Source organism: Oxyura jamaicensis, chromosome 7, assembly GCF_011077185.1.
Source record: "Oxyura jamaicensis isolate SHBP4307 breed ruddy duck chromosome 7, BPBGC_Ojam_1.0, whole genome shotgun sequence".
NCBI lineage: Eukaryota > Metazoa > Chordata > Aves > Anseriformes > Anatidae > Oxyura > Oxyura jamaicensis.
This window is the reverse complement of record NC_048899.1, coordinates 25,707,342-25,718,936: the sequence shown is the minus strand read 5'-3', so window position 1 is coordinate 25,718,936 and position 11,595 is coordinate 25,707,342. Positions and strand designations below refer to the sequence as shown.

Genomic DNA, 11,595 nt, shown 5'->3' with positions numbered 1-11,595 from the left:
ACAGGGGGGAGATGGCCCATCTGCAGCAGGGAGACCAACCACTGCTCCTCATCCCAGAAGGGCCCAGACCCCAAATTCTTCATGGGTGGCATCCCACATGGCAAAGCCCTGCGGCTCCTCCCTGGGTCAGGCCCTATGCCCTCCTTAGGAGGAGAGAAGGCATGATGCCAGAGCTGGCTCCTGCCCCGGCTCCTGCCGAGGCACCGCGTCAGGCAGGTGAGCGGCTCTGTTCCCAGCAGCGGGTCCTGCCAGGGCCGACCGCGAGCTGAGCTTCAGAGACGTGGGACAGGGCAGCTGTCTGGAGCTGAAGGATGGCAGGAAACATAATGGGGAGGCAACAAGATGCTTGCATCAGGACAGAGCTGCTTCTCCAAAATGCGCTGAGCCCTTGCTTTCATAGCCTTGCATCCAGTGCCCCCGAGAGATTCGCTCCTCTGTGAGTTTTCCCCTTGTTCCTCTGCACGCCATGGGCAGGGGCACTTCCACGTTCCCAAGGCAGCAGCAGCCACTGCCGCAACCAGACTGTCCTCGCACCAAAAGGCACGCCGTGTCCTCAGCAGAGAGCAAGCCCCCGTTCTGCTGGACTGAGACGCGTTAGATAATTGCATCCATTTTCATATTTCTCCCCTGAAAAAAACAAAACCACACAACTTCCACTTTTTCTAGGGCAAACTCAAAAGGTTTTATTTTAATTTTTTTTTTTAGCAAATTCTATCACGTAAATGTTAACAAAAAACATCTGTACAATTGCCATGATACACTCAAAAGTGAAACAAAAGATATAAATACAGATATGGATGTAACATGACAAAAGCGGAAAAAATAGAAAAAAATCCATGCGCATGAACACGGTGCCAACAAAGTCATTTCTCACGGCTGGCATTTTTCAGAGCATTTTTTCACTTCCCATTTAAAACATTGTTAGCAACGTCCTGCTGTATTCTACAAAGGTCTATTTTTCTGTCCCTTAATATGCAATATTATGCTTGATAAATAAAGGGGTGGGGAGAAAAAGGTTTCGATGACAAAGATGTGAGTTAGGTTACTTATACAGGTTATCGGTAAGCTAGTAGTAAGCAATAAAAAAAGACAGTCTCGTATTGTATTGTAATCCAGGCAAGCACACATAGTGTACCTTAAGAAAGCCACATGCCTCGATAATTCTGCACTACATGAGAACTACAGTACGTAGACCTGCGGGGCAGATGGATCCGGTATTCGCCCATGCCCATGGAGCACTGGTGCAGCCAATGGCAGAAAAACACATCCACATCTGAGGTTTTCGGCAACCTTACAGCCAGGAGCCGCTGTCTGCTGAGAGATTTCTCCCATGCAGACTTTTAAAGCATGGTGGGCAAAAAAAAACAAAAACAAAAAATTTTTTTTCCTTTTTTTTTTTTTTTTTTTTTTTTTTTTTTTTTTTTTTCAAAGGTATGAAAAATTGAAGCCCTGCATAAGGGGCTGCAAGGAAAAAAAAGAAAAGGCAGCTGCAGTAGATGGCTACTGCTGGGAGAACGTGAACACAAGCTTCACCGGTGCGGTGAGGCACTGCCAGCATGCAGATCTTTCTCTGCAAACGTGCGTGGACACTGTGATTTGTAGCCAGAGAGACCTTTATGCTTGCTGAAGAGAAAACAAAATGATTGTACAGCTTTTTAAAGTCAGAACGCTGGAGATCAGAGAGGTGACATTCAGAGCTAGCCCTTTGAGTACTTCAAAGGAAAAAAAAGAGGGATCAGGTCATGTTCAACATACTAAACAACCCTACTATGTACAGTATACGCAATGTTTTATAAATACCTACGCAGAATGCTCCCTACTGTATACAGGTATAACATACGTCTAGAGTACTCAAAGGATGAACAGTCCGCGACCGACTCACATAACAAAAGGAAGGAACACCTTAATGAGCATCTGTTGAAAAACAGGAACAGAATCTGATTAAGAAAGTAAGGCCTGGTTCTACCATTTTGCAGCCCCAAGTGTGCCAATAGTATCTGAAAAATAGGTGCTCGTCTCTGTAGCCTCAGATCAGCAGCGGATTTCACACCTATTGCCCAAGGACGAGCTGTTAACTCCTACTGTAGTGTCAGCGCACGCGCTGGGGCCAGCTCGGGGACGTTACAGTGCGTTCACTCTCAGTGCATACTAACAGGATTTTATAAAATATATAAAATCGTTTGAGAAGGAATTCAATTCCTGGAGGTTTGCTACAGTGTGCCATTCAAAAGGAAAAAAAAAAATAATAAGCAAAGAGTGATGGACCAAGCTCCATCACAGCCGGGAGGGACTAAATGCCACCCGGTCAGCTATGCTGACCTCTGAACCCCAGAACTGGAACAGAAGATGCTGAACTGAGATGGGGAGAAAAAGAGGCATAAATACTAAGCAGAATAAAAATAAAAATTAAAAAAAAAAAAAACTACTAAAAATTCAAACAAGACAGCTAACTGCTGCCAACAAGTCGGCTGAATATTTCCTCAAAAGGGAAAATAAATTCATGTTAAACTAAAATAATTTGAATCATTCAAAAAATTAAAACAAGAGTATTGTAACAAGTGTACTGAAAGATGCTGAAAAGGAATGGTCCACGGAAAGGGAGACACCAACCATGGAGCAGTCAATCCTCTCTCTAGCGAGGAGAGCCCGGAGGAATCCCACCACCAGGATCACAGGGCTCCTCCTGCCACAGCATTATCCACTGGGGAGCATGAGGGAAACCAGCCCTGCAGCCAGCAAAAGCCTGGACACATCCTCGGGAGCAGGTCACCTTCTCTGCTCCCACATCAGCCAGGAAAGAGGCCAGGAAGCTCTGAGTCCAGTCCCGCACAGCCCTCACACGCCTCAGCCCCTCCTGAGCTGGGGACTCGGAGCAGAGCCAGCTCCCAACACAGCTCCCGAGGCTGGGCCACACGAGCATGGACTGATGGAAAGGGAGGACAACAAGACCTCGTCCTCCCTGCTGCAGTTCTGGCAGCTCTCATGTTCCCAGTGTGCTGCCGAGGTGTCCCTTCAGCTCCTCCAAGGGGAAACAAAGGAGGCTGGAGAGAGCCTGAGGCACTGAGAGAAGCCAGGGAGCACACATCTATCGACACAGCTGCAGGCCACCATCCTCCTGCATCACTGGGGGCAAAATCCCAGTTCTGATCCGTGGCAGGTGTGGGGCAGGCCTGCCCACCAGCCAGGATCCAGCTTCAGGCTGAACACAGCGCTGGCATCCTGCTGCTTCCCCTGTCACGGGCAGAGCCAACAGGACGGGGAGCTCGCCCTCTGCGCCCAGAAGGTCTCCCTTTGGTGCAGGATGGTGCCATCGGGTATCTGACTGCTGCTGGTGTGGCTCTGACTCTGTGTCAACAGCTTGCAAAAGGATTTGCCCCATGGCGCCCTCAGCCAGCACAGCACCCTGAGCACCCCCCAAATGCAAAGCCCCCAGCAGGGCTGTGCCTGGGCTGGCTGGGAAGGAGGAGGAGGTTTCTGAAGGCAGCAAACAGCACTGCAGGCTCTTCAGGCACAGGAGGGGAACCGCAGCAGGTGCCCAGCACTACCCCAGCCAGCTCAGCTTCTGCGGGGTCATTTTGTCCAGTTTCAGATTCCCTTTCTGTCCTCTGGGATGAACAGTTTGCCCAAAGCGCACAGGATTTGTAGGGAGAAAGCAAGCTTTTTTTTTTTTTTTAAAAAAAAAAAAAAAAAAAAATCGACCGGCCCGGTCAGAGCGGCAGGTCAGCCCTTTGGCACTATGGGCCTGGGTAAAAATACATCCAGCCTCGCAGGGCAGCGCTGCGACACTGCCCTGCCAGCTCCGAGTGCCCACCTGGGGACACGCTCGAGCCTGATCCAACACCCACCGAGTGCCTGAACACGGGCATCAGTCCCAGAACTGTGACTCAGGTTCCCTTTGGGGAGTAACAAGTAACCTGAAGAGTCTTTTTTAGCGCATGAAAGAGCCAAATGGGTTGGGAGAGGGGAAATATTTACACGGTCAATGAAAGGAGCGACAGCCCAGCTGCTCTACACAGCACAGTTGGCTGGAGAGCAGTTACAGAGAAATCAGCCCATCGGAGGTCTGTCAGAAGAACTATATACAAAAACTCAGATATTTAAAAAGAACCAACTTTTTCATTACTCACTTGATATCTCATTATTAAAGCATCAAAGGCTGGAACCACAGCCACGTTGGCAAAGATCTCCTCGTGGAGAACCCTGCAAATTAGGCAAGCTGCGATGGGAAGTACAAAACAAGACCACGAGACTCGTAAGAGGAGAACCTAGCCAGAAGGGCTGCGGCCGCAGGGAGAGAGCAGGTAACTAGAGCACAGAAAGCAAAACTGGGCATGAACTAAAACAAGATTTGTTTGACCTTTACGCACGTCCAGCTTTTCGGACTCTGTTTTGGAACGCTAACCTAAACATATTTCCGAGATTTCAGCAGGCTATACAAATATGTTTAAGTATGGCTTTCTGTTGTTCACTTTTAATGAAGACTGCAACACAGACCTTGCTTCCTTTACATTCAATTACCAGTAAGATTCTACATAAAAGCTTTAAGGGACTAAAATACTGATTGCAATAAATATCTGCATGGCCTCCTTTAGCTGATGGAGCGCGCCAGTGAAGAGTAGCAGAAAGGTCTCTGAGAGGCACCGTTGATTGCTTCTAAGTCTACACATGTCCACACATCTCCATTAACTGTGCGTTGAAACATCTGAAGAGGAACTGCTGTTGCTGTTGGTGGTCTGGGCCCTCTTTATGTACAAGTTTAGTAGTTTCATCTGAAAGAGACAACAAATATTAGGAGAAGATGCCAGGAAAAACAGACAGGCTGCAAGCCTTAAACACAGACTCTGCAGTGAACTCTGTTTTGGGCAAGCTGGCACCAGGCTCTCCAGAGGAAAAGCAGAAGCAAAGCCGAGCACATTTCAGAACATGCAGAAATAGGAGGGGAGGCCTGGTCCCACTGAAGTTACAACCAGATTTAATGAGATTTAAAAAAACATTTGTTTCACTTCAGCAGCTGTCAGTTCAGGCCTCAGTCCCAGTCTGCTCGAGGTTAGCAGGATTCCAACAGAGGTCAGTGGGGCCGCAGGTAGGCCCTGAATTCACTCACACCCCAGTAATCCAAGAGCCATGGTCCCTCCTAGGAAACACCTGAACTCTCCATGCTTAGGGAGTAAAAGCGGGATGGGTTTTGTTCTTTACAAGACGTTCATTTTCAATGACATTTAACTATCTTAATTAACTTGGGCCATCTAGTGAAACTGCAGCTGTTATGATTATACACTTCCTTTGCATGGGTTTGTTTTCTTATTCTGCCTTACCACCTTAGCTCCAGATCCTGCAGTGACTCACGCACACACTTAACTTTAAACATGCAGGCAGTCTGCGTAAACTCGGAAGAATTACTCACATGTTTATAGTTAGTTATGTGGTGGAGTAAGTCCATGGCACCTAGGATACTGGATAATAAAGTCCCCACAACATTTTATAGGGGAATTTCCCAACTGCCTGAATATAAATGAGGTAAATCTCAGCACCCATAGCTCTTTTTTTTTCCAGAGAAAATGGGAGGTGCAAGTAATTTAAGGACAAATCAACTCAATTCAGAAATAAAATCTAAGTCCTCAGTCTCAGATTCTGTTTTGGCCTACACCACACTTCCTACCCATGGAAGAAACCATTGCTTCAAAACACCCAGATGAACTAACTCTGAACTAAGTAGCTATTCACATTCAGAAATATATTTCAGAGAAAACAATGCAGAATTCATCTTAAAATTGCAAAGAAATCTCAGGTGTTATGACTTCAAACAAGAAGAGTCTTGTAACAGCTTCCTGAATGCCAGTTGTTGTCTGAAGGACAAGGCTGAATTAAAGACCTGAATTCATTTGCAGCATCAGGTCATAACTTGAGTTTTGGTTCTCACGTGAGCCCAGGACACAAAGGCTTCTGAAAGATCACTCAGACTTGCTGGTGTCCCAGGAGGAAAGGGACACATCTGCCAAGATATTAAGAGCAAAGCTCTACCTGCATTTCTAGCAGCCCTCATCATGACCTGCTGCTGAAAGAAGAGGTGCTGCTCTCCTACGCATCCAAACCACCCATTCCCATCAATCTGCATTAGGTTAACGTCTCAGCAGACTGAAAAACAAATCATTTTGTATTTCAGATTTGTTTCTCAGCCGGAGAAGCCAGCTGATCCAATTCACTGCACTGTCACCCCCTCGATGCAGTGCAGAAGGACCAAGGTAACCATGGCCGTAGTGGGAAGGACCCGCTCAGAAGCAGCTCGCAGTTACACAGCATCAAATGCAGCATGAAATCAAACCCTGAACCCCATTCAAAATTTTCTCTGCAGGGTATGAAATGCTCACGCTGCTGAAAAGGTGTTGCCTTGTTCTAGTGGTGTTTGGCATGGTCAGATAGTCTAACTCATTTGGAGTTAACAGAGTACAGGGAACTTGACCCAGAGCTACCATTGCTCTTACTCCTATTAGTAGCTGGCTGTTACCAAAATACCAGAGGCATTACTCCCATACCTTGCTTCCTGTGAGTTGTGCGAGATGAGGTTTCAGTTCTTCTCCAATTACTGAATAAATTGCCACTAGGCAAAATACACTAGCTTTACGGACGCTGCTCTCTGTGTTATCATAACCCTAGGAAACAAGAAAACATGGTCTGAAATCAAACAGCACTTAGTAACATCCTTACAGGTCAATATACTAAAAAGCTGATTAACTTTTTGCAAGTGTGGCTACCAACCTAACAAATCAATAGAAAGGCCTTGCTGAAGGTAACAGTTTGCAATATGAATGCTCAAAGAGCAAGAAAATACAAACATCCAGCACATCCTATTTGTTTCTTATGTTATTACTGTAAGTTAATAATATCTTGAGTTTTTGTGTCATTAAGCAGGAACACAGATTCTCAGCATAGGGTTCTGCCAGATATACACATCCCCATGTCCAGTTCAGATGACCACATGCTGCATGGGATGACTAGGACTTCTTTGAGTGGAAGACCAGTGTTCCCAGCTTGCCTGCAGACATGTCCTTCCTGAGCCAAATCTAACTGAAAGTAAATCAGTTCTACCCCTGAGCAAAGTTACGGATTGAAATGATTTTTTTTTCTGTTTTAGAAAAGTGGCCTAATATTTATATCACTCAGAATATGAAATCCAGAATGTTTAGTGAATAGATATTCCACCCAAGTAGGTATTTGCATAGGACAGCTCTATCTAGGCATTAGAAGATGCAAAAATCATTGTCATGGATTCTTTTCCAACCCTTTAAGAGCACTGGGCTTAAACGCTGAATAGATCAGTGCTACACACGTGCCAGTCCATTAAATTAAATGCCTTCTGTAACCAATTATTAATAATTTTTATTACCTATTAGGTAGGAAACACCATAAAAAAAAACATGTTGAGAGACCCCTGTGGGTGTGCTGATCTCTGGCAGCTTCTGCAGCTCAAATGAGCCATTGGAGCACTCAGCAGCTTGTGCCATCAGTCCCGTACTCAGGCCGTGACCTATCACTAAGCAGCGACCCCGTAAGAAACCACACACATCTCCTCGGTGCGCGGGACGCTGGCTGCCCCAGACACAGGGTGACCTCTGCCAGGAACGCCATGAGGAGGGATGGCACGTGGCTGGGGCTGCCAGGCTGCCCGCCAGCAGGGCCGATGTTCTGGCTGCAAGGCCCAAAATACAGTCTGAAATGACTGTTTAAAATCCCAAAGAATACTGAATCCCAAAGAGCAGGAGACCTGGGTAAGCGCAGATAAATATTAAGCTATGGTGCTCTCTGCACAAAGCCCTTCAGCCAGAAGGATCCCCAAATACTTTCCAAACATGAGTAGATTCTGCTGATCTCTGTGACTTCCTAAGGTGAAGAACTATCACTGGCTGCTCCAGGATGAAAAGTCGTAAACTAGGCTCCAAAATAAGATTTGGTTTAAGACATTAAAGCAATCTAATAAAATAAATATAACTTTGTTTTTAAAGGCATGCTGCTCCCAAACTTTTCTGGTGTGAAGCTACGCTGTCCAGATTGTTGCCACCAACAATGAGGGCTAAGAACTTTCCACAACAAAAGTTTACATCAATACAGAACTGCCCGATTCCCAGAGGTTGAAATATAAGAAAACAATTGCGAGAAGTGACACGACAAAGTTTGGACAAATGCTGGGATGTACAAGGGAAATTTCTGACTTTGCTCTTGTCCATCCACTCTTTATGCTTCACAATGAGGCAGCTTCTTTATCCCAGTTCTCTACTTCAGTCTTACCAGCCGAACACATCTGCCCTTTCACACTGACTGATTTGCTCCTGTCACAACCCCTCCCCAGTAAACACCCACGTTCTCTCCCCTCCATTGCTGCTACCTCCCCTTATTTCCATCGTGCTTTCAGTCTCATCCCAGTTGCCAGTACTGCCAGCTGCTTGTACGAGGGAACTGAATACAGCCCCACTACAGCCAGCACCGAGAGAGAAATTCTCTATGTAAGACCAAGTCTCAGCACTGGCAAAAACACAGCTCCCCACCCAGCTTGAGAGGGTTATGAAAGAGGCTTAATGAAGCCACTGAGCAGTTCGGTCCTGATTTCAGAGAGAAAATAAGGACCATCCTGCCTGCTGGGCTTCAAATTAAAGTGCAAAGTACACCCAAAGTGCACAACAGTTCAATGACGGTTTGCACTCAGGAGCATTTATGACAGGGGATTCTGTACCTGTAACAATCCAGGAATGATATCAGGAAGGAGTTGATGCAACGATTCCTTGGAAATCCTCTCAATAACTTTTGTCTGCATTTTGATGGCAGCTAAATTGATTGGATAATCTGCAGTCTGAATGATGGGGCAAAGCACCTTGATGCACTGCTCAGGGTGGATGGAGCTTGCCAGGGTGGAAGCAGCTTCCTCAGCAGCTCTGACGACCTGCAATGAAAGCAGAGCAAAACCTTACATTAACGAGGTCACACTTCACAGACAAAACCACCCTTGTGTTCTAGGAATAAATGCCAGGAAATACTTAGGAATGTTTATTAACAGATCTGCAGGAGGCTCTTCTGAGAGGCAATCATGCGTTCTTCACCTCCAGTGACATTTGTTCCGACCAGACAGCGGTACGCAGCTTGTACTGCCTGAAGGAACTGTGTCAAAGATGTGGCTAGTTTGAAAGAGTTGATTAAGGAAAACAACAACAACAAAAAAAAGAGTATCTTTGTCACCCAGTAAGGATAGGCATTGCTATCCTAGGAAAACCAAGAGGAAGGTACCTCCCTAGCCACTGACAAGGAACCTAAATCCACCAGCTTACACTTCAATGCTAAATGTATCTCCTTCAACATTATACTGCCACACACTGCATAGACACTGTCATACTTTTTAATATGCACCTGCCCTGCTGGGTGCTTGGGTGCCCAAGCTGAGATGACCGTGCCTGCACAGATGTGTCCTGCCATGTCCCAGCTAAGCACTGCTGCACTCAAGCCCAGGCTGTGGAGCCAGGCAAGCTTCGGGATAATCCATGACCAGGCAGGAATGCTCTGAGCACATCTAACGCATTAAGGCAGCGCTGGAACACTATAAAACATGGGAGGAAGAACAAGTGAAAACAGGGGTAGCATCTACCTTTTGTTTCTGTAACTAGCCCACACTGTAAAGCAGTCACACAGAATGAAGGATCCTAAACCCAGTTCTACTCTTCAGCTAAGGGAAAGTGAATCCACATCTTTCACACTTCTCCCCAGCAGGCAGGACAGCAAGCTGGAAGAGGAAAGACCTGATTCTCTCCTCCCGTGAGAGTTTATTCATTTCACACTCCACAGTAATTGGATAAAAAAACAGGATGGGAAGCAGGTTTTCTTTTTTCATGTGTCTGTGCTAACTGCCAGGCAACAAACTGAGGTTCTCCCTTGGCTGCACTCTTCCTGGCCGCAAACCACACGCTCCATACTCCCCATGTCCTGTTTCGGTACACAAGATGAAGGATGCCTTTGCCCACCACATTCCCTCTCTTCTCTTTTCACTGTTCACCTTTAAGGGAGGGTAAATCCTGCGTGAACAGGGATGCCCTAGTGGACAGACCTAAACCACAGACCTCAGCTCTAAGAGAGAAGCATTCACAACAAATAAATTGATCAACAAGTCTCCCCTCACTTAGACTCAAGCCATGGTTGCTGGATTCTCTTAATTCCCCTCTTCCACACACTATCGTGGTATCAAACTCAGGGATTTGTTTGACTAAAGCAACCCATGGACAGCTCTATCTGCAAGGAACTAATGTGGACAACACGTGTACCAGGAGTACTTGGAGATTTAACCCAGTCCTTACTAGGACAAGAATATCGCCCTGCCTTGGCTATGAATTATTTTCCAGAAAAGACAAATTGATTTCAAGGCAGAAGCCGTGAAGAGTGAGCAGCTCAGGCAGACTACTGATGTAACAGAAGAGATCACCCCCTACCTACACGGCCTGCTTCACCCACGGTCTGTTAGCTCATCACGGCTACGACACCGGCACTAACCTTGCGCTCATGCTGACAGCTGCCTCCCTCAAACAGGAATGGCCAAAGGCTGCTCATACAGCCCTGAAGTAACAAAACTCATCCACTTGTTCTGGGCATCCCCTTCAGCAAAGCCAACAATGAAAGGGATCTCAGATACTTCAGCAGAATAAACACTGAGCTCAGCAAGGCACTGGCAAGGTTCTGTAGCTGACCTGAGATCTTGATGACTTCTGTATCGGTACCCTATTTACTGAAGCTGTCCAACTGTTCCATCTACCTCAGGCCTTGCTCAGCAATTAAACACAGTGTTAAAACATATTCCAAAAAGGAATGTGGTCAGTGTTCAAAAGATTTCATCCTGAAAGCTCTGTGAATGAGTAACGAAGCAGAACAGAGCGCTTGTTTAGATCTTCCAGTTATTTCTTGGCTAATTCCTTCTCAATTTCACACATGAGAAGCATGAATGTTTCCATGTCAGCCACCTTCAGAGGATGTACTATGCGACTTTTTGGGAAAAGGAGAGAAGCATCCAAGTACTCAAGGAAACCTAATGCCATGGTTTGGAACCATGGCACTGAATTGCTGGAACAGATGAAGTCAGGAGCTCCCAGGAGGTCTCCATTGAATCTGAGGAGGTTTCCTGCAAAGGAATTCACTGCTTGGCACTGCAGCTTCTGACGTTGTTGTTACTGGTGCTGAAACACTGCTAGCATCAAGCTATCCACAAACAACGTGGTGGATAACAGAGGGTGCAGGTTATCTTGTCATCAACTTAATGTTTGCATGCAAATCACTTTATATTAATATGAGGCTTTTTTAAAAAAGCTTCATAACTGTTTGGACACGGGCCATTTGAGGATTTTGCTTTTTTGGCAGCTCCAAATACGTTTAGTAAATGTTATCAGACATTATGAGAAAGAAAAGCTTGGACTTGTATCACAGTTTCCTAAAAAATTATTTATTTTTAACCCCCATGGTATCTTATCATAAAAAGGCAGTAATATTTTAGTATGCACCTGGAGACACGCTGATCTTAAAAATACTACGGTAAATTTGGGAGTAGGTAAGAATTTCAACAATTCCTTTTGC

The 11,595-nt window shown here is 45.9% G+C and overlaps 1 protein-coding gene across 24 annotated transcripts in view; it reads right to left on the bottom strand.

Moving 5' to 3' along the window:
- Window positions 1–657: 657 nt before the first annotated feature.
- CLASP1 (cytoplasmic linker associated protein 1) overlaps window positions 658–11,595 on the bottom strand; it is a 160,981-nt gene continuing 150,043 nt past the window's right edge. For all 24 annotated transcript variants that reach the window (XM_035331631.1, XM_035331628.1, XM_035331630.1 and 21 more), the window contains 3 exons: window positions 8,726–8,932; window positions 6,534–6,650; window positions 658–4,769 (listed from right to left, as the gene is read on the bottom strand). In XM_035331631.1, coding sequence (XP_035187522.1) covers window positions 4,683–4,769; window positions 6,534–6,650; window positions 8,726–8,932 — 411 coding nt within the window. In that variant the 3' untranslated portion in view covers window positions 658–4,682. The remainder of the gene's footprint in view (window positions 4,770–6,533; window positions 6,651–8,725; window positions 8,933–11,595) is intronic.